General features: G+C 46.2%; 1 protein-coding gene across 1 annotated transcript in view; it reads right to left on the minus strand.

Moving 5' to 3' along the window:
• TG (thyroglobulin) overlaps positions 1 to 21,403 on the minus strand; it is a 171,829-nt gene that overhangs the window by 1,739 nt on the left and 148,687 nt on the right. Inside the window, exons 42-44 of the mRNA XM_081919979.1 lie at positions 14,187 to 14,294; positions 2,723 to 2,863; positions 937 to 1,130 (exon numbers count right to left, since the gene is read on the minus strand). Of these exons, the coding sequence (XP_081776105.1) occupies positions 937 to 1,130; positions 2,723 to 2,863; positions 14,187 to 14,294 (443 nt within the window). The remainder of the gene's footprint in view (positions 1 to 936; positions 1,131 to 2,722; positions 2,864 to 14,186; positions 14,295 to 21,403) is intronic.

Consider the following 21,403-nt stretch of genomic DNA (forward strand, 5'->3'; position numbering starts at 1 on the left):
TTTATTTCCATTGGGGGGAGGCGGGAACTTGCCACGCAAACTATAGAAAAGAACCTGTCTCCTGTTGCTACCACAGACCTCAACAGGAAATCTCAAGAAGAGCAGCGTAGAACTTTGAACAATTTGCAATTCATCTTCAAGGTCATTGTCATACATGTGTTGTTGTTGTTCTTTTTAACGCTTTAGACACTTTGGGCCTTTAAGCTTAAATATCACAATTGTTGGGGAGAAATGAATCAGGCCAGTCACATTCCACTGTGTGTGTATGAGCTGAAGTTTTATTCAGTATAACTTGCACTTCAGCACAGTGGTTTGTCATATTCTGAAAGCTTGGACTCCACGCCCCTCTTCCAAGGATCATGCAAATGAACTTGAATTGGGCTGCGAACTGAACTAGTTCGCTTTGTAACAGGATGACCATGAACCAGAATTAGTGGGATGTGTTGGAAATGAACTTTCATATACAGAGGAACCTCGGTTGTCGAACATAGTCTGTTCTGGAAGACCGTTCGACTTCTGAAACGTTCGACAACCGAGGCTTAATGGGTGGTTAGCAATTTCAACAGAGACAATTGAGAAATGTGCCTCAGAAGCTGTTCGACTTCTGAGGTGCGCTCAAAAATGGAAGCAATTACTTTCAAGTATTCGGCGTCTGAAAACCCAAACGTTTGACTTCCGAGACGCTCAAAAACTGAGGTTCCACTGTACTAAAAGTCAGGGCTTTTTCCCCCCAGCCAAAACTCTCTGAAACTCAGTTCCGGCACCTCTCAGGTGGGCTCCATTGCCATTATAAGAAAGCAAGGGAGGAGTTCATAGTGAGTTCAGGCACCCTTTTTTGCTAGGAAAAACAGCACTGCTAAAAGTAGAGTTGATACAACCTTTCTGAACATCACTGCCCAGAGAGAGAAAAAGGTGTGTGTTCCACTGTACACTTACAGCTCAAGGTATTTTGGAGGGTTTTGATGTAATCGGACCAGAATGAACATTCGGCCTTCTTCAGCCCTTTGTGGTTCTCAAAGGAAGCGGTAAATTCTTTATAGTTGTCACCATCACCATCTGCTCGAAACATAGGCCAAGAGGATGCAACCCCAGTCATTTTTCTGGAGAACTTATAAGGGCCATTTGGGTTTCTAAAGAAAGAAAGAAAGAGGAACAGCCGTTATTCAACCAGCCGGCATCATGAAGAGTTTGTGCAACAGCCTTTAACACACGAGCGTATAGGCATGTATCTATACTCTCATGACCATTATTTACAAATAATAATAATAATAATAATAATAATAATAATAATAATAAATTTTATTTATATGCCACCCTCCCCGGCCAGAGCTGGGCTCAGGGTGGCTAACACCAGTAAAATTACAGTAAAAACATAATAGGGGGAAAAACCCAATTTAAAATACAGGTTAAAATGCAATTTAAAATGCAGCCTCTTTTTAAAAGTAGGTAGCCCACACAAGAGGGGGCCTGCAACAAAATGTTGCAGTGTAGATTAGATGGACTTTGTTCTGACTCAGCAAAGGAATTATGTTGTTCTGCTAAAGTTGTGCCTTACACGAATTCTCTCCCTGCATTCATCCCTTCAGGTGAGTCGTCATTGTCATTGTTTTCTCAGGTGGGGAGCAGTGGTTGAAAGTGGATGGCAGAAGATCAACCACGGCTGAGATGGTTCATTCCAAGAAGAGCAAAACAAAAACAGAAACCCTCATCCGAACAACATTTTTCTTGGGAGAATCATCTCTTCTTTGGCTAGTTCTTGGCAACAGTTTCAAGGGTGCAGGGAAGTTGCGTTTTATTTTGAGGACTCTGTGTAATCTGCCTCATCTTTCAACAGTTCTTCTTCCCTAGTACTCACTGGAAATTGTCAGGGTTCACCAGCAGCTCAGGTTTAAGAAAAGCCATCCTTTTGCAAATGAGCTGAGCTGTCTTGCAAAGCTTCAAGAGGAACTGCGAGACGGCTTGCACAGCGGAGCGTTTCGATGTACCCAGCTCAGCTTGCTGTTTACCGACAGCAATACTACACAAGAAAACTTCCAGGAAAGCAAAACTGACAGAACAAAAGCTAGGATTGGGAAATCAGCTTTTGAACTGAGAAGCAGGTCTTGACTGACTGTAAAGTTTTTGCTCTTTTAATAACCATGAACTACTGATCTTGCTATATACCAGTGGGTGTCTTAAAAATACTTCTTGCCAAATTGCCGATTGGAGGCTTCCCTGCGTTTAAAGAGCAGCTTATTGGATGCCACAGACACACTGTCTGACAGTAACACAAAAAGCCCTGCACAAACATTATGCAATAGAATGAAAGATCAATATGCCCCTCTCTTTTTCCTCAACTAGTGGCGAAGCTGCATGCTCCTCTACCGGGGGCGGAGAACAGGCAGGGATGTGGCTGGCTTCTACCGGGGGCGTGACGCACATTTGGGGGGGTGCGTGTCCGGGGGGGCTCCACGATGGCACCCTACCGGAATAGTGGTGCCGGGGGTGGTCTGCTCCCTCCACACTCCCGTTCCCGTCAATGCAAATGACAACAGTGTCTTATCCTGGATGTAAACAAATGATGAAAAAGACATACAGTGCAGAGACTATACGTACTTTTCTTTCTTTGTTACACAAGGACATCTTTAACAAACGCTAATTAAAAGAAGAAATGAGGTTCAGAAGCTTTGTTAGGGATGGAAAAACGGACTGCGCAGCAACTTCCAAGTAACTCAATACGCACCCAGATCTTATGAAGTTGGCTAGGAACTGCATGACTGTTAAGGAGAGGGTCTTCGCTTCCGGAGTATACTGGTTTTCGTACTGGGGATGGAAAGGCAGCCCAAAGGCATACTGGACATCAGGCAATAACTCCAGGCTTGAGCTTGAAAGAAAAACAAGGGAAAAGACTGGATGAAAAACAACAGCAGTGGTCTTATCGGATGGAGAAAGTGAAAAAACAGTTCCATGGTTAGAAGCGACAGCTACAGAAGACAAGGAGATGACGGGAGACAGAACTCAAGACATAGATTTGGCAAAGGATGCAGGAAGGAATTGACGTTGCAGGTCTTGGTGTGGACACACATGTGGGTGTTTACACTCTCCCCTTCCTGTGCTCTCCAGCAATGGATATTAACAGTGCCAGATTTACGTATAAGCTAAACAAGCTATAGGGCCCCTCTCTCCTCCCCCACCCCCAAAAAAATTAAAGGGAAAAAACTGGATGTACATTTCCAAAATATAAGATAAAAAACAAATAAAATCTACATACAGCAGTATTTTGTGTTATGTAGGCTCCTACGATGTAAATAATAGGCTCCGCCTGCTAGCCTGCTCCCTAAAATATCACTGGTTTGCTCATTTCTATATATAGGGTTCCTACATTCTGCAGGGACTGGTTGCAAGGCAACATGGGCAAATGGCTTGAGATACCTATTAGGTCCATAAATTACCATACAGCATATATTCAACACAAAAAACCACGACAATTTGTTGTTGACAAAGGACAGCTTAGGGCAGCAGCTTAGGGCCTCATCAAACCTAAATCCAGCCCTGGGTTTTAAGAAGCACCACTGTCTCCAACTGTGGAGGCAGAGCAGAGCCATTCTGGCTAGAAGCCACAGACAGCCTTTTCCTCCGTCAATTTGTCTCATCCTCTTTTAAAGTCATCCAATTTTCTGGCCACCACTGCCTGTTGGGGGGTGGGGGAAAGTTTCATAGTTCAACTATGTGCTGTGTGAAGGACTTGATCTGTCCTGAAGTTTCCAGCTTTGGAGTGGGAACATAACTTCAGCATCTCATCATAGCTTTCTCTGGTTCACTCTGGACCAGTGAGGCAGCTGGCTGAAGTGGAATGTGGTGCTACGGCTGGACTCCCTTTTCCCTTAAGGGTGGCATGTGTGCATGCAGGGTCTCCTGGTTTCTCCACAGCGAAGCATCCTGGCACCGGCCCCTCTTGAAGACTCTCACTTGAGGCAACCCTTCCAGGAGCCACGGGGACCCCGATTCCCAACCAGGAGCCCCCTGCTCGTCTTCCTGTGCACTTCCAGTGCCCAGCAAGGGAAGGGCCAGTTTGGAGACGAGGTCCCCTCGAGAAGTTGCTCCACCTGCCCTGAAGGAAGTGAGGGGTGCCTGCCCAGCCGGGCTCCAGCCCGGTGTATCCCCTACCAAAAACCCCCCAAGAAGCATTTGCTTCTTGTTCTGCCTTCCTTTTGCTGCTGCAGAGCTGGACCATAAAGAAGGCTGATTGCCGAAGAATTGATGCTTTTGAATTAGGGTGCTGGAGGAGACTCTTGAGGAGTCCCATGGACTGCAAGAAGATCAAACCAATCCATTCTGAAGGAAATCAGCCCTGAGTGCTCACTGGAAGGACGGATCCTGAAGCTGAGGCTCCGATACTTTGGCCACCTCATGAGAAAAGAAGACTCCCTGGAAGATACCCTGATGTTGGGAAAGACTGAGGACACAAGGAGAAGGGGACAACAGAGGATGAGATGGTTGGACAGTGTTCTTGAAGCTATCAGCATGAATTTGACCAAACTGTGGGAGGAAGTGGAAGACAGGAGTGCCTGGTGTGCTCTGGTCCATGGGGTCATGAAGAGTCGGATATGACTGAATGATTAAAGAACAACAACAACTGTAACTGGAGCTGTTGGGGAGGCTGCACTGGGTTGCCATATGTCCTGGTTTTCCCAGGCGTTTTACTGCTTAACAGAATTCCCCCTCCCCCAATGCAATTTCCGAGGGCTGAATCCCGAATGTGTCCAGGAAAACCAGATATATGGCAGCCCTACACACGGCACACATACACACACGGCAGTTTTGGGCCTTTCTATCCTTAGCCCCACCCCAAAAGCACCAATAACAACATTGCATCTGGAAAGCAAATTTACCAGCAGCTGAAGAGATCTGAAACCAGATTACGGCATATTTTCCCAACTCTGAATGTTTAGACAGGGATTAGACTGGATCGGAGCTCGCTCATTCTGCTTGAACAATAATGGGCTTGCTTCACTCCATGAGTATTGCAGTTATGTTGGCCACAAAGAGTGCTTCTATAGGAGCAGGGATATAGACGGGGGGAGCACTAACAATGAGATGGTTTTGTTTGTCCACAGTACAAGTCTGTTCAGAGAAGTAACCACTGCAATGATGTCAAATGAACTGATTTGCCGGGTCACATCAAGAGCTCAGGGAAGAGATACAATAAGAGGAAGAAGCAGCTGAGGTTGATTCCTTGCTGCTCATGTCTGGATTGAGTTTTCAGGGGTACACTGACTGAACATGGAGGCTTTATTAGGTTTCATCAATAAAAAAACCCAAAGGATATCCTTTCCTGTATTGGTATCCAGTACACATCTGTACTGGAATCGTTTTTTAAGATGTTTTATTGCTTGTGTGTTTGCTGCCCAGGGCTCCTTTGGGAGGAAGCAGGGAAGCAATTTTAAATAATTGTAAGGGAAGAAAAAGTTCCTTTATTATAAAACACGAAACAAAAACCCAACAACCTCAAAGTGGTTGCCAAAAAAGATAAACCAATAAAACCATTGGTAAGAAAAATTAATGGCAATGATTTGAAACTTTCAAAAGGTTGAAATAACACTAGACTAAAAAAACATCTTAAAACTCATGTCAGCTTTCTGAACATCTGGGTAGGTAAGAATGTGTTTAGCAGCTGCCGAAAAGAGTACAACGAAGTTGCCTGCCTAATTATCAATTGGCAGGGAGTTCCAAAGTGTAGGTGCTGCCACACTAAAAGACCCGGTTCTTAAAATGCAGAAAACATATTATGTGGCCAGTTTTTCTCCTTCCCTTAGTGAGCATGAATCTTATGACATTACCTCAACCTGGGGATTTTTCCCTGGGTATCAGTGGCTGGCATTCCCAGTGAATAATCATAATAACCTCTTAACCAAAGCACTTTTCTCTCATTTCTGCAGAATCTTTCCAAACCTCATTGTCTCTTTAACGCTGAATGATTTCACCTCTTAAGGTATTTGCCTTCTGCATTTTAGCTGCTCTTGTGAATAGTTTTGGTTTCAGCTGTTCAGAAAGAAGTCAAATGAACCAGAGAATGCGATGATGAGATGCTGAAGTTATGTTCCCACTCCAAAGCAGCAGTCTGGAAACTTTGTTTTGCAACCATGTAAAGTCATCTTTCTTTCCTTTTTTTTTTAAGCAAAAGGAAACCATAATTCTGTTATGATTGCAGGGGGAGGGGGGAGTTAGGAATATATTTGAGATTAAATTAGAGCAAGGGGAGCCAACTTGCCATCATTCACAAATAGCTGTCATGAATGTGAGCCTTGTGCTCACTTTAGAATCTGAGCCAATATAGAACTTGTTGTTTAGTCTTTTAGTTGTGCCCGACTCTTCGTGACCCCATGGACCAGAGCACGCCAGGCACTCCTGTCTTCCACTGCCTCCTGCAGTTTGGTCAAACTCATGTTAGTAGCTTCGAGAACACTGTCCAACCATCTCGTCCTCCTCTGTCGTCCCCTTCTCCTTGTGCCCTCCATCTTTCCCAACATCAGGGTCTTTTCCAGGGAGTCTTCTCTTCTTGTGAGGTGGCCAAAGTATTGGAGCCTCAGATTCACGATCTGTCCTTCCACTGAGCACTCAGGGCTGATTTCCTTCAGAATGTATAGGTTTGATCTTCTTGCAGTCCATGGGACTCTCAAGAGTCTCCTCCAGCACCATAATTCAAAAGCATCAATTCTTCGGCAACCATCCTTCTTTATGGTCCAGCTCTCACTTCCATGCATCACTAATATGGAACTAATGAATTGCAAACATGCCTAGAGACAGGCAAGCTCTCTGAAGCTCACCTTGGATTAACTCGAATTCTTTAAAAGAAAATGGGGAGAACATGGGCAACATTTCATAGAATCATAAAACTGTAGAGTTGAAAGAGTCATCTAGTTCAATCCCTGCTATGCAGGAATCACAACTAAGGAATCCCTGAGAGATGATCATCGAACCCGTGCTTAAAAAGCTAAATAAAGAAGAGTTCATCACCTTCTTACTGTCAAAAGGTTCTTCCTAATGTTTAGCTGGAGTAGCAGAAAACAAGCTTGCTCCACCTTCCATGAGACAGCCCTTGAGATGTTTGTGTTGAATGGCTTATTTAAATATTAAGGTTCATTATTGTTTCACAAGATGTGTCTCTCTTTAAAGGCCAGAGTAAATATCATGACCTAGTTTTACAGCTGTGAAGCAGTATATCAGGTGCTGTTAAGTTGTGTTAATTTAAGCTGTGCCAGCAACTGGGTACAGTATATAAAGAGCAGCATGTAGCTCTCTCAGTACCCTGGTGAATGGATGGGTCATACTTATAGATTTAATGTAAGAGGAGTTTTTGTAATTAAAGCCAAGCAAAAGATACTTTTATATGCCTGTTGTCTTTGTCCATGGAGTTTTCTTGGCAGGGATACTGGAGTGGCTTGCCGGTTCCTCCTCCAGGTGGATCACGTTTGGTCAAAACTCTCCACTATGACCTGTTCATCTTGGGTGCCCTGCTCGGCATAGTTCATAGCTTCTCTGAGTTCTTCAAGCCCCTTCGCCACGGCAAGGCAGTGATCCATGAAGGGGGAAGGACAGAGCTCACTGGAAGGACAGATTGTAAAGCTGAGGCTCCAGTACTTTGGCCACCTCATGAGAAGAGAAGACTCCCTGGAGAAGACCCTGATGTTGGGAAAGATGGAGGGCACAAGGAGAAGGGGACGGCAGAGGATGAGATGGTTGGATAGTGTTTTCGAGGTTACCAGCATGAGTTTGACCAAACTGCGGGAGGCAGTGGAGGACAGAGGTGCCTGGCATTCTCTGGTTCATGGGGTCACGAAGAGTCGGACACGACTAAACGACTAAACAACAACAACAACAACAAAAGATACTTTTGATTTACTTCATTGTTTCCTGAACGTGTGGTCTCCCTGGCACACTTTCTGCAGCACAATTAATCTGCTAAATACGCAACAATTTGAGGATGGCTATCATATCTCCCCTCAGTCCTCTTTTCCAGGCTAACCACACCCAGCTCCTTCAACCATTCCTCATAAGGCTTGGCTTCTAGACCTTTGATCATCTTGGTTGCCCTACACTGCACATGTTTCAGCTTGCTGATCTCCTCCTTAAATTGTGGTGCCCAGAACTGGACACAGCAATGTTCAGCAATAGTTTGTCCTTTAACTAAGCGCATCAACTTTGCCTTTAACAATTTCAGCAACTACGCCTCCATATTGAACAATGGCAAAACTTTCCCCGTTGCGATTCCTCATCAGGGAAGCAGACTTGGTGCCATTGCTGTCTCTTTTTAGACACCAGGCGAAAACATTCTCACGGGTTTTAATTGGGAGGGTAGCTGGATATGCCAGTGGTCTTTTTTGTGCTCATCAGTTCCTCTCCAAGAAGAAAGAGATACCCACAGGCAGCATGGATCTTTGCAAAGACATTTGGAAGAGCCTTTGATCTCAGCCGCACATCTTTAAATGAGAAAGATTATGGTGTCTAGCCATCTGTGTTGTTATCAATGAGCAGTAAACAGAACAGCATATAAGAGGGACACCAAAACCATTTATATATGTGGATGGAATTCAGTTGTTCTCTTCATTTGTCCTGCCTTTCTCCCCCCCTCTCTTCCCCCCCACCTTTGGCCAAGTTTCCTGATAATACATATTAAGTAAATTACAAGGAAAAAGCAATAAATCCGCTCTGCTTCCTGAGCTGCGTTGCTGTGGATTTGGCAGTGTGGTGACCAAAGAACATTGAGGGCTAACAAGATGCTCAAGGCAAACACTGGATCAGCGGCTTATTCGGATATGTTTGGACACCAGACAACGTTTGATCCTGCTTTCGATAGGGAGGCAGATGGTGGCTCCCTCCTTGCCAACGCTACACAGATCTGATCCCTCACGCAATTACAATGGACGATAACAGGAACTGAGCAGGAAGAGCAGATAATCTCTCACGCACTGCGGACTTTTGAGGGAATCTTTACAGAGACTTTTCTTGGATGCCATAGCACATGGGTAGGCAAACTAAGGCCCGGGGGCCGGATCCGGCCCAATCGCCTTCTAAATCTGGCCAGCGGACAGTCCAGGAATCAGCGTGTTTTTACATGAGTAGAATTTGTCCTTTTATTTAAAATGCATCTCTGGGATATTTGTGGGGCATAGAAATTCGTTCATCCCCCCCCCGCAAAATATAGTCCGGCCCCCCACAAGGTCTGAGGGACAGTGGACCGGCCATCTGCTGAAAAAGTTTGGTGACCTCTATAGCAAGTCCTGGTGAGCTATTTTTCTAGAAAAAGAGGTGCTGAGAGTCCCCATGGACACCTCCCTTGTTCTCTTAGAATGACCGCTCCCCACATCAAATGGGGGGCACCTTTCATGTGGTCGTGCACAGCCCCCCGGATCCCAGTGTGGCTCCCGGTAGTTTGGGCTGGCTTCACCCTCCCCAGGCTGAATACCTGAAGGTCTCCGCCTACCTCAGCCAATCGCCCAATCCCGCCTGGGGAGGCGTTGCCAGGGGATTGGCCAGGTAGGGTGAGGGACCGCCCTGCCCACGCAACAGAAGGTGAATATTACCAGCGGAGCCTCAGTTGGCTCCAGGGCTTCTCCCACCCTGCCCTCCCTCAGTTAAGTCTTCTTTTGCAGGTTAACCTCTTCTCCACAGATATGCGAGCGCTGCTACGTCAAGGTCGCTGTTGAAGGGCCGGAAAGGAATTTTCCTGCATTGGCAGGTTTTGCCTTTGCCGTAGCAAAACTTCACAACTTTGGCAGTTTCAGGCCTTGGGTGGAATCCTTTAGTCTATCTTCTTAAATAGGGTGTCTTGATGGGAAGCATTGGCCGTACGCTGAGAGGTTGTCATTGCTCTCCCCTGCGATGGCGGCAAAACAGGGGGTGGGCTCTCTGCTTGAACATATGTTCTCCAGAGCCAGCCCAATCCCCACACATTCTGGGGTCTCCCAGATCCCTGGCTGGGGACAGGGAAGGATAAACGCACAATGCCTGAGCCAAGGTCTCCTTACACCTGAAACTTAATAAAGTAAAGGTAAAGGGACCCCTGACCATTAGGTCCAGTCGTGGCCGACTCTGGGGTTGCAGTGCTCATCTCGCTTTATTGGCTGAGGGAGTTGGCGTACAGGTTCCAAGTCATGTGGCCAGCATGACTAAGCCACTTCTGGCGAACCAGAGCAGCACACGGAAACGCTGTTTACCTTCCCGCCGGAGCGGTACCTATTTATCTACTTGCACTTTGTGCTTTTGAACTGCTAGGTTGGCAGGCGCTGGGACCAAGCAACGGGAGATCACCTTGTCGTGGGGATTTGAACCGCTAGCCTTCTGATCGGCAAGCCCTAGGCTCTGTGGTTTAACCCACAGCGCCACCTGAGTCCCGAAACTTAATAAAGTTGTGGCCAATTTCAATCCCATAGCACCTTGTCTTGAGTCATTATTCCAATCGGGGGTCGCCTGGGGTTGGGGGGACTCTTCCTGTCCATGCAATAGAGGTGCTGGAGTCCTGGCTGGGGAAAAAGCCCTGATGGTGAGAGGGACCAAAAGTTCTGATGCGATGTCAGGCAGCTTCCAATAACTGCAAAGCATAAAAACAGGAAGAGATGGCCAGGCCTGGAAGACCGTAGGCTAATCCGCAGCTATGCTAAGAATGTGGATGTGGTCTGGAAGAGCTGCAGAAAACATTGCTGATATTTGGAAGACTTTGGAAGGGGCCAGAAAGATGGCGCTAAGAAGAGGAATCGCTTCTGGCTTCTACTTCACTACTGTAGGATTAGAGAACCAGAGCCGAGCCAAGTCTGCTTACCTAGTTTTGACCTCATTTTCCTGAGTGCCAAGTAACCTCCTGACTTCAGGGCTCTATTGACACCGAATGAACATATATTTAAACTGCTTCTAATGTCTCCCTTGTTGCGCCCGCCATGAACTGAGCCTGTGCTTTTTCTTTCTGCTTTCTCTAGCCCTTTTCTCACAGAAAGTGAGTGCAAGGCAGGGGGTGGTGCTTTTAGCTTCAGCCCCGTCCTCACACTGGTAGCACTGGCTATGGCAGGAGTTCAGCTGCAACCTCTGCAGAAGGAACTTTCCTCTTTTCGTTGGAGCCCAGCATGCGATTTAGAACCTCAGTTCAGGTTCTAAATCACGCAGCGAGCTTCCCAGCCACAACAGCTAATAATAATAATAATAATAACAACAATAATAATAATTTCTTATTTGTACCCCGCCCATCTGGCTGGGTTTCTCCAGCCACTGGGTGGCTTCCAACAAAGATTAAAAATACATTAAAATGTCACACATTAAAAACTTCCCTAAACAGGGCTGCCTTCAGATGTCTTCTAAATGTCAGGTAGTTGTTTAACTCTTTGACACTCCACAGGGCGTTCCACATGGCTGGTGCCACTACCGAGAAGGCCCTCTGCCTGGTTCCCTGTAGCTTTGCTTCTCACAAAGAGGGAACTGCCAGAAGGCCCTCGGCGCCGGACCTCAGCGTCCGGGCAGAATGATGGGGGTGGAGATGCTCCTTCAGGTATACTGGGCCAAGGCTGTTTAGGGCTTTAAAGGTCAACACCAACACTTTGAATTGTGCTTGGAATTGTGCTGGATCAGACCAGAGCAATCAAGTCTCTTCTCCTCCAAATGCCTGCCCAAGAAAGGTGTATCTTCAAACAGGCTACTAAAATTATAAAGAAATGGGACCTCATTGGGGAAACAAAGACCTGCCCTGGAAGAGGCACTTTTCTGGGCTGCCATACCAGGTAGCCCTCATCTACTGCATGGAGTGGTGAGTATGGAAGAAGATGTTCCTGGAAATATTTGGGTCCCAAGCCATTTAAGCTTTAAACAATCAAGTAAGCACCTTCAATCCTACCTGGGAAACAACTGGAAACCCATGCAGCTGTTTTTAAGTGATGGGTAATATGTTCACAGGGACATGGGTGGTGCTGTGGGTTAAACCACAGAGCCTAGGACTTGCCGATCAGAAGGTCGGCGGTTTGAATCCCCGCGACGGGGTGAGCTCCCGTTGCTCGGTCCCTGCTCTTGCCAACCTAGCAGTTCGAAAGCAGGTCAAAGTGCAAGTAGATAAATAGGTACCACTCCGGCGGGAAGGTAAACAGTGTTTCCATGTGCTGCTCTGGTTCGCCAGAAGCGGCTTAGTCATGCTGGCCACATGATCCGGAAGCTGTACGCTGGCTCCCTCGGCCAATAAAGCGAGATGAGTGCCACAAGCCCAGAGTCGGCCACGACTGGACCTAATGGTCAGGGGTCCCTTTACCTTTACCTTTAATATGTTCACAGTCTGCTGCCCCACCAGCATTCTTGCTGGAGAACCTGGAAAAAGCAGATGATGGGAAAGACCTCTGCCTGCTCTGAGGTCTTGGCAAAGTCACTGCCAGTCACACCAGACAACTCTAAACTAGGTGAGCCAAGTGTCTGATTCAGTAGAAGGCGGCTTCCTATAACTGTGCAAAAGCAGCAGAGGAGGAATGGGCAGGGTGTGTGTGTGCTAAAAAAAAAAAAAAAAGTTTTAAACACAGGAAGCAATAGAAAGAGAAAGTAGAGAGGCCTCCTTTCCATCCAGTTATTTTAGCTGAGTGACTCCACATTCAAACCACAATGCAAAGGAACGGAAGCCGAGCACACCTGGTTCCTTCTTGCACCCTCGGCCCTGGGCACATTGCCAACCAGATGCAAATATATAACACAGCCCGAAACACCAAAAGACTCAGAGAATAGAAAAGGACTGGAACGCAGAACTGATGGTTGTTGCTGTTTGTAATCAGTTAATTGCCAGCTTGCAGGACTGGCAGATATGGCCCATATCAAACTCTTGTCCTTCTTATCTAAACCATTGTAAAAGTGACAGGGCAGGGATGGGGAATCTTAGGGCTGGGGGATGGCAAATGTGGTCCTCCAGACCTCTCAAGTCACATCCTTTCCCCAGTCATTTTCCTTATCAGTTTTGATTGTTTTGAGCATTTTTGCCAGGTTGGAATGTACCCCTGGCCTCTGATATTTCATTTTGCTTGTCTGGATGAGCGACAGAGAGGAGACCCTAGCTTACTGCAGAGGTTGGGTGGTCATCTGTCATGGATGCTTTAGTTGAGATTCCTGCATATTGCATACCCTCCAACATTTCTCCGATGAAAATAGGGATGTCCAATTCCATAATGATGATCTTACTATTTACACCCCACACAGCTTACTGGGTTTCCCAATAAGCAGCTTTGAGCAGCTTCCACCATATATAAAAAGATAATAAAACATTAAACTTTTTTTAAAAAAAATCCTTCCCTATACAGGATTGCCTTCAGACGACTTGAGGGTCAGATAACTCCATACCCTCCAACATTTCTCCAATGAAAATAGGGACGTCCTAAGGAAAAGCAGGACATTCAGGGATGAAATAAGAAACAGAGTCGGCTTCTCTAAATCAGGGACATCTCTGAAAAATAGGGACACTTGGAGGGTCTGGCATTGCAAGGGGTTGGACTAGAATAGATGACCCTTGGGGTAGTAGTAATAATAAAAATAAATAATAATAATTTATTATTTATACCCTGCCCATCTGGCTGGGTTTCCCTGGCCATTCTGGGCAGCCCCCAACAGAATATTAAAAACACAATAAAACATCAAACATTAAAAACTTCCCTAAACAGGGCTGCCTTCAGATGTCTTCTAAAAGTCAAGTAGTTGTTTATTTCCTTGACATCTGATGGGAGGGCCCTCTGCCTGGTTCCCTGTAACCGCACTTCTCGCAATGAGGGAATCGCCAGAAGGCCCTTGGCGCTGGACCTCAGCGTCCGGGCAGAACGATGGGGGTGGAGACGCTCCTTCAGGTATACTGGACCGAGGCCGTTTAGGGCTTTAAAGGTAAGCACCAACACTTTGAATTGTGCTCGGAAACATACTGGGAGCCAATGTAGGTCTTTCAGGACCATATGGTCTCGGTGGCCACTCCAACCTTCCAACTCTATGATTCTATAATTCTATTAAAGGTGTGTTTTGAGAGAGAGAACAGTTTTGAATGTGATTTTTTTAAAAGAAAAATTTAGATTAAATGAGAAATGGAAAGGAATGGATTTATGGGAGCATTTATGCATCATCATTGTCAACAGCAGCAATGATCACGGACTGAAAATAAGAATGAACTGTGCATCCCTAGATCCATGAAAACAGAACTCTGTCCATGCTCTTACCTGCTCAGGGAGTTGGAGTCTGGAACGTGGTACATGAAGACTTGCCCTCTGCCATTGCCAGCCCAGTAATGAGCCATGTCTATTGTGGGGCAAATGATGAACTGGTCCCTGAGAAACGGCAAAAGAAAACGATGCTATGGTCAAGAAACAACGGCCAAATGACAACAAGTTGCAATGAAGGTGCCTCAAATAGGGAAAGGAAGGAGAGAGACCTCATAACAGTGAACAATACAAGGACTAAGCAGCGCTGCTGAAACTTGCAAACTTCCTTTTATCCCATTATTCAAAAACAACAAATAATTAAACAAATAAACTTGCACAAATCTTATACAATCAAATAACCGCTCTTTTGTTTTGCTGAAACAAATCTGTTTATATAAAAAGAGTGCAGCCAAAAAAAGGAGGGAGGGGGAAACAATTAGGAAAAAGCTATTTTAAGTATCTTTCTCTTTGCTTTGGGACAGAGAGCCCAGCATGGGAGAAGGTTTAGACCAGTTGTTTATTATTATTATTATTATTTTCTTCAAATTTCTCCAGAGACACTCCCCTCCCTCCCCTCCCCAAAAAACACATGATGGAAACCTGCATGCCCATTCATACACCACAGGTGCACATCTGTAAAACACATTCTTAATGAAGTTAACGATCCACAAGTTAGTATAAACCTTTGGAACTGGTCTTTTTTTTCCCCTGGAATATTTGTGAATGAAAACAAAGGTCCACTATTCTCCTGCAAAGGTGTCTCTGTGCTTTGTTCTTCCTGCCGGTCTTAAATTGTGAGCCGCTTTTTCCCCATAAGGGGAACATGCCATGCTCTCTTGCACCAAGAATCCAGCTGCTTTCAGGGAAGCTCAGCTGGGACTGCACAGCAAGAAGATTCATAATGGAGGGCCAGACTCCCTGGGCTTTAATTTTACCCACCACTATTGATCTTCCCTTGCAATCTTCCAGTTACAGTCAAATGCTTGCTTTTGTTTTAGGGTCTATTCATTGCTCACATGGAAACCGCCAGTACTCAAAGGACTCATATTCTCTGCTCTTTTAAAAATGGAAAATCCTAGCATCTATCTATCTGTCTATCTGTCTGTCTGTCTGTCTATCCATCCATCCATCCATCCATCCATCCATCCATCCATCCATCCATCATCTATCTATCCATCCTTCACCAGTCTATATATATCTATCTATCCACCTCTCTACCCATCCAACCTATCTACCTATCCTCCTATCATCTATCTATCATCTATGTATCATCTATCATCCATCTGTCTATATCTATCCATCTACCCATCCATCCATCCATCATCTATCTATCTATCCTTCACCAATCTGTCTATATCTATATCTATCTATCATCTATCTATCTATCTATCATTTATCTATCATCTATCCATCCATCCATCCATCCATCCACCTATCTTCCTATTATCTATCTATCATCTATCTATCTATCTCTATCTATCTATCATCTATCTATCTATCTATCTATCTATCTATCTATCTATCTATCATCTATCTAATCTATCCACCCACCCACCCATCATCTATCCATCCTTCACCAATCTATCTATATCATCTATATCTATATCTATATCTATTTCTCTCTCTCTCTCTCTCTCTCTCTCTCTCTCTCTCTCTCTCTCTCTCTCTATCCATCCATCGATCCGACCTTGCCATTCATCCAGCTCTTCAGAACAAGACCTACTGGTGCTTCCCTTGCTGAATGATGTTCACAGAAGTCATCTGTCTCTGCAAACCCCACTTCTGGCAGGGAGTTACATATTCGTCCTCCCTACACATGACATCATGCATGATGGGGCAGGTGGGAGAGACTTAGCCAAATGGGGAGACCTATTTAGCCCTGTGGGTTCCCCAGCCCTCCTCTACAGCAACCTTCCTCCCCTTTGGGTCCTAGGTGGACTATGACTCCCATCATCCCTGACTAAGGTGGATGGGGCTGGTGCGAGCAATGTTTGGGGACCAAAGGTTGGGGAAGGCTGCTTCACGGTATGCTTCTTCCTTTGACTTCCTTGGTAAAGCTGGGAGGGAGAGCTCTGCTGTACAAACACAAGATATGTGTTCTTTCCTACACGTTCCTGAGAAATAATCTGAGGCTTCCAAAATGCTCACTTAACAAAGACTGAAAAACCACAGGGTTGACTAACCACCTCATGATGTTTTGCAACGACAGGAAGCCATTCCAGTTTTTAACAAGTGATGCTCTTGTTCCTGGGAGCCAGATGTTTTGAGCTACAATCCCCACCGGCCATGCTGTTGGGGACTGGTGGCAGTTTTAGTTTAAAACATCTGGAGGGCAACAGATTGCAAAAGGTTGGTGAAGACCATGATGAGCTAGGCAGATGAATGGCAGAGAGCACAGCTTTCTATGATTTGGGGGAAGGCCATAACTCATCTCTGGCATCCATGGGTGGGACTAAGAAAGAATCCTATCTGAAATCCTGGTAAGTTCAGACCATACTGAACTAAATGAACCAATGGTCTAACTCAGTTTAAGGCTGCTTCCTACATTGCACCCTGACATCTGATAGTAAGAAGTCTCTTGCATCACCATTCAAAGCATTGATGGATTTACTGGGTCTAGGCCAGGGGTCAGCAAACTTATTCAGCAGGGGGCCAGTCCACTGTCCCTCAGACCTTGTGGGGGGCTGGACTATATTTTGAAAAATATATATGAATGAATTCCAATAACCCAGAGATACATTTTAAATAAAAGCACACATTCTAATCATGTAAAAACATGCTGATTCCCGGACCATACGCAGGCCAGATTTAGAAGGCGATTGGGCCAGATCCGGCCCCCGGGACTTATTTTGCCTACCCTTGGCCTAGGCCAAGCCAGGAGCCAATGGCTCATGTAGTTGCTGAAACACTTGTCCCTTGCCTGGTGAGACTCAGCCATAATTGCTACCTCTACAGTCCCAGGGTAGGGTCTGAAGGCGCAGGAGGCCATCACCTTGCTGCTAATAAGCAGGTATGGGTCTGGTCAGCACCTGGATAGGAGATCACCTTGGAAGCACATGAACACTGCCAGGATGAAAGAAAGGTAGGATACAAATGTAACAAGAGTTTGGATTTGATATCCTGCCTTTCACTCCCTTTAAGGAGTCTCAAAGCGGCTAACATTCCCCTTTCCCTTCCTCCCCCACAACAAACACACTGTGAGGTGAGTGGGGCTGAGATACTTCAGAGAAGGGTGACTAGCCCAAGGTCACCCAGCAGCTGCATGTGGAGGAGCGGAGACGCAAACCCGGTTCCCCAGATTGCAAGACTACCGCTCTTAACCACTACACCACACTGGCTCCTGTAAGAAAATACAGGAATAATTTTAAGGAGCATGGGAGTAATGTCCCAGACATCCACAAAGTGTGTTCTCACTAACAGAGAGCACGTGTTGCGGTGAGGTCTAGCAAGCCACCCCACCGTTGCTGGGCTGATCTGTTTGGATGGCCACAGGCTATGATTGGGTGGGTGTGTTTCTGGGGAGATTCTGGTGTTGCCAATTTGTGGGTTGGGCTAAAAGGTTTTAAATACTGGGCACGCTCTTTTGAGCGTCCTCTTTTGCTGCGTGCATTGGATCACCCGCCCACCCTCCCTGAAATGGGGATTTTGCGCTCGACCTTGCTATGCCTGTCACGGGGTCGCCTGCTTTTGGGGCAGGGGCCTGGTAGGAATTTTGTCCATTTGGCTGATTGGCTGTTGCCATTTGGTTTTTGCCTACTGCGTAGCAAATTATCGCAACTTGTAAGGTTTGCGGTTAGGCATTGGTTAAAAAATTTGTTGGTGGAGGGGTAAGTGCCTACCCCTCCAATGCTGCTGCTGCAAGGGAATTCCGTTAAAGGAATCTGGGGGCTTGCCATGCTTTCGTCCAAGTCCCTGGCATCGGGCTTGGGCCACGCAAGGCCTCTGGGAGCATGCAGGGAGAGGTGAAGGCTTCATTTCTCCCCAATATTGTTTTCCCTGACTGGCTTTCGCTGGAATCCGGAAGTCAGTTCTGTCCCTGGGCGGGGGGACAGATAGTCGGAACCAATGCCTAAGCAACCATTCACAGCTATGTATTTAAATAAAGTTGTGGCCAAAAAACCTTAAACAAAAATTACGTGTGATGTGTGAGCTATTGGGGTGGCTTGGGGACCTCAACACGCAACATTCCTCCCAGATTTCATCCGTCCTTAGCATGTCACTGTTGTTCATGTGCAGATGTTTCCTGCAGCGACCCAGACACCTCCAACAACTCTCAACCCATGTTTAAAACATTAGGAGGTTTACGATGTTGCTGATCTGCTTGTTGGAGAAAGCAGAACGACAAGTGTTCAGCTGCAAAAGAGTGTTGGACTTTGTAACATGTGTGGAAAAAAGTTCTCTGCACCTCAGCGGCTATTCTGATTTGTGGAAAAGTTGCGCTGTAAATAATAATAATAATAATAATAATAATAATAATAATAATAATAATTTATTATTTGTATCCCGCCCATCTGGCTGGGTATCCCCAGCCACTCTGGGTGGCTTCCAACAAAGATGAAAAATACACTAAAATGTCACATATTAAAAGCTTCCCTAAACAGGGCTGCCTTCAGATGTCTTCTGAATGTCAGGTAGTTGTTTATCGCTTTGACATCTGACGGGAGGGCGTTCCACAGGGCGGGCGCCACTACCGAGAAGGCCCTCTGCCTGGTTCCCAGTAACTTGGCCTCTCGCAGTGAGGGAACCGCCAGAAGGCCCTCGTAGCTGGACCTCAGTGTCCAGGCAGAACGATGGGGGAGGAGACGCTCCTTCAGATATACTGGACCGAGGCCGTTTAGGGCTTTAAAGGTCAGCACCAACACTTTGAATTGTGCTCGGAAACGTACTGGGAGCCAATGTAGGTCTTTCAAGAAGTCTAGGAGCTGACATGCTGGAGAGTGAGGGCGAGGTGGTTTCTTATTATTAAGGACCTATATGGGGAACTGGCCAAATTTAAACCTGCGGAAACCACACAGGAGCGGCTTAAGAAAATGAAAGAAACACTCATAAACCACAAGACACGGCATGCAGGGGCTACAACTTAACCGCTCAGACCTCCTTCTTGCTGTTTATAACCTCATCTCATGTTTGCTAGAAGGATTGCAACCCACAATTCAAAACCAGACTATCTAAGGACTTTTTTCTTTGTTAAAACCTCTTTCGTCTTCCATCCACACGCATAGGAACAAGTCAGGAACCCCATCTCTAGTTTGACCCCTCTATAAGGTAAAGGGACCCCTGACCGTTAGGTCCAGACGTGAACGACTCTGGGGTTGCGGCACTCATCTCACTTTACTGGCCAAGGGAGCTGGAGTACAGCTTCCGGGTCATGTGACCAGCATGACTAAGATGTTTCTGGCGAACCAGAGCAGCGCACAGAAACGCCGTTTACCTTTCTGCCAGAGCGGTACCTATTTATCTACTTGGACTTTGACGTGCTTTCAAACTGCTAGGTGGGCAGAAGCAGGGACCGAGCAACAGGAGCTCACCCCGCCGCGGGGATTCGAACCGCCAACCTTCTGATTGGCAAGCCCTAGGCTCTGTGGTTTAGACCCCAGCACCACCTGCGTCCCTGACCCCTCTATAGTAAGTAGCAAACACACAATGTGATGATGGCATCTCGACATCATCAGACTGTGTGTTTTGCTCCACGCCACTCAATTGTGGCAGTCAACAATGGAAAACAGCTGGGGCAGGGGAAACCCACAAGCTACCAACCTAAAAATGAGCATGAGGCTTAATTTCCCACTTACCCGGTGGCACTCCCAACATCATTTACAATGATCCTAAACAGAAAGAGAGAGACAGAGAGAGAGAGAGAGAGAGAGAGAGCAAGAAAGACAGAGAAACAGGGATCCTGTTGCCTTCCAGATGTTTTGGACTACAACTCCCATCAGCCACAGTCAGTACAGCCAGTGGTCATGGATAATGGGATTTGTAGTCCAATGTCATTCCTGACTGGGGTTGATGGAGTAATACAACATATGGAACGTCACGAGTTCCTCACCACTGGTTTACAGTCTATACTGGCCCTATAGTAAACAAGCAGGCAGTTGATAGAAAACACTTTTGTTCTGTAAATGACCACTGGGAGTGGAGTGTAAGGATGGTGAACATCCAGATGTTGTTGGATTCCAACTCCCATCAGGCCCAGCCAGAATGGCCAATGGTCATGGATGATGGGAGTTGTAGTCTAACAATATCTGGAGGGCCGCAGGTTCCCCATCCCTAGCTGAAAATGGGTTTTCTGTGAACGTTTGTTATCTCCTGAAGTAGTGGCTTCTAACTGCAGGGAAACCGAAAGGACTAGACTGGGGCGTCAAACCACCAGTATGACATGGAAAGGAGCAGAAGTGAACAGAACAAGCCAGTTTTGCTGCGGTGGCTGACTAAAAAGCTGCAAAATGTACACAGAAAAGCGGGGTTGCCACACTCTGGATGCACATGCCTTGCAGACTTGCCATGTCTGTTTAACCCCCTTCAAGGCCAAGACCACAGTAGCTGGTGGTGCTGGCCTGCTGTGGTACCCAATTGTGCACAGCACTGACGAGCTTGTGCCTGTGCCGTCACAACCTCCTCTTTGCCTTCATCCATGAGAGCTGTTTATCAGCCTTTTAAACTCAATTCAAACAAATCAAGGACACCAGGGGTCTCTTGACTACGTAAACTTCTAAGCGTCCGATTGCACTACAGCAGCGGTTCTCAACCTGTGGGTCCCTTGCTAGCTAGGGGTGATGGGAGTTGTAGTTCAACAACATCTGGGGACCCACAGGTTGAAAAAGGCTGCTCTACAGCGAGGGGAAAACCACACTGAAATTCCCTTTTGATATACATCTGCACGTGCTGCAAATGGGTATTAAGCTAGTGAAATACTAATAGCGAACTTATTCTTCGAGTCAAAACTGCTTTCCCACCACACAAAGGAGCTTCCAGCAGGTCCAAGGGGAACCTTAGCAGAAAAACAAAGCAACTTTAGATTGGGGGGGAAAGGGGAGCTTGGAACCTAAAGGGCTTTGAAGATTGAGCATGCTCAGTGGTTGTAGAACTCTGGCTGGCAATTGAGAACATGGACAGAAACCAGAGAAGGGGATGGAATGGAGTGTATTGGAAAAGGGTCGGGCTGGCTGGCTGGCACTCTGAACAGCAATGTTTTTGTGGGTCTCTACTGTAAAGAGCCATCACTTGTTATGACAAAA

This window comes from Podarcis melisellensis (assembly GCF_964234715.1).
Source record: "Podarcis melisellensis genome assembly, chromosome: 7".
Lineage (NCBI taxonomy): Eukaryota > Metazoa > Chordata > Lepidosauria > Squamata > Lacertidae > Podarcis > Podarcis melisellensis.